The following is a 1271-nucleotide window of genomic DNA, read 5'->3' as shown; positions in this document are numbered from 1 at the left end:
CCCCACCCAGCCCTGCCACAGCCCTTCTTGTCTAGATAAGGAGGTCGAAGGGAAGCAGATGACGTGGCCGGGGGAGCTGGGAGGGAGGCACAACCGCAGCACAGGCTGGGATTTCGGTGCCTCCCCCTCCTTCCTGCCCGCCACCCTGTTGCCAGGCCCCAAGGTCAGTGCCCAGCCAGGGACAACGATGGCATTTCTCCCATTGTAGAAGGGGTTGCTTCTTCAAAACATGGGGAGCAGAAACACACTCTGAGCCAGGGTTAGGGACAGGTGTTGATGCAGAAGACACAGAGGCCCAAAGACTGACAGAAGTTTATTCTGGCTGTTCCCGTACAGGGCAGAGATCTCCCCGTTCTCTACACGCCAGCCCAAAGCCACTGCCATGCTCGGTGCTCCAGGACGGAAGCAGGGCCAGGACTTCCACCTCCCCCTGTCCCCCTTCCTCGCTGCGAAGCCTGGGGATGATGCAGAGAGGGGTTCCCCAGAGACGTCCACCGCTGCTCAGGCTCCCGTGGGTGTAACGTGGTAGTGTGGTGCTGTGGTCGGGGTTCGCAAAGAGCCACGGGAGAGCTGTAAGCAGGACGGCAGGTCCTCCTGCGCAGGTGGTTAGCCTGACCCCAACCCCAGGTCACTCAGGTGCAAGTTTCTTCTATCTTCGCGCCATGGAAGAAACCAGACCTAAAGAGACGCGGGTGGAACCAGGCCAAGAGGGTTTCGTGGTTCAGGGGCCGGGACAGACCGAGAGCTGATGAGTTTCAGACACGCTCCACCTCCAAAGCACGGCTCCCTGCCCGCTCTGCCACAGGGGAGGTCTGGGTGCTGTGTCTTGAGTGCATCCGTGGGTTGGGTAAACCCTGACCCTCCGGAGGGCCCCGGGAGGGTGAAGAGCAGCAGTGGGCACAGCGTATTGCCCAGGTACGGCCCGGCGCAGGAGGCAGGCTGGTGCAGGTGACAGGGGAGTCCCCAGCATGGTGCTGCGGGACACAGCCCTCCAGCAGCGGGCCCCAGCCCCGGGAACAGTCGCTCCAGGGCACGGCGTTTGCCCAAACAACTTCATTAACTCTTTTCCGGGCGGTTCCTGTTCAGCACGGCCCGAGGGGCGAACTCGAGCTTGTCCTTCAGGCTCACCACCTTGGTCAGGTCCTTGCCCGCGATCTCCTGCAGCTTGCGGTCCTCCCGCTGCTCCGAGATGCTCTTCTCCTCCTCGGCCGCGGGCGGGGGGTCGCCGCGGAGGAACCACTCCAGGTGGTAGCCCACCAGCCCCACCACGA

The 1271-nt window shown here is 63.0% G+C and overlaps 1 protein-coding gene across 1 annotated transcript; it reads right to left on the bottom strand.

The window, feature by feature from the left end:
• Positions 1 to 294: 294 nt before the first annotated feature.
• SMIM12 (small integral membrane protein 12) lies at positions 295 to 1269 on the bottom strand (the record flags this gene model as incomplete). The annotated part of the gene is made up of 1 exon (XM_009284825.2): positions 295 to 1269. A coding segment is annotated over one exon (213 nt), but the record flags the coding sequence as incomplete, so codon positions are not given.
• Positions 1270 to 1271: the final 2 nt, after the last annotated feature.

Source organism: Aptenodytes forsteri, unplaced genomic scaffold (genome assembly GCF_000699145.1).
Source record: "Aptenodytes forsteri isolate BGI_AS27 unplaced genomic scaffold, ASM69914v1 Scaffold7, whole genome shotgun sequence".
Taxonomy (NCBI): domain Eukaryota; kingdom Metazoa; phylum Chordata; class Aves; order Sphenisciformes; family Spheniscidae; genus Aptenodytes; species Aptenodytes forsteri.
The sequence above is the reverse complement of the archived record's forward strand: the minus strand, read 5'-3'. Positions and strand labels throughout refer to the sequence as shown.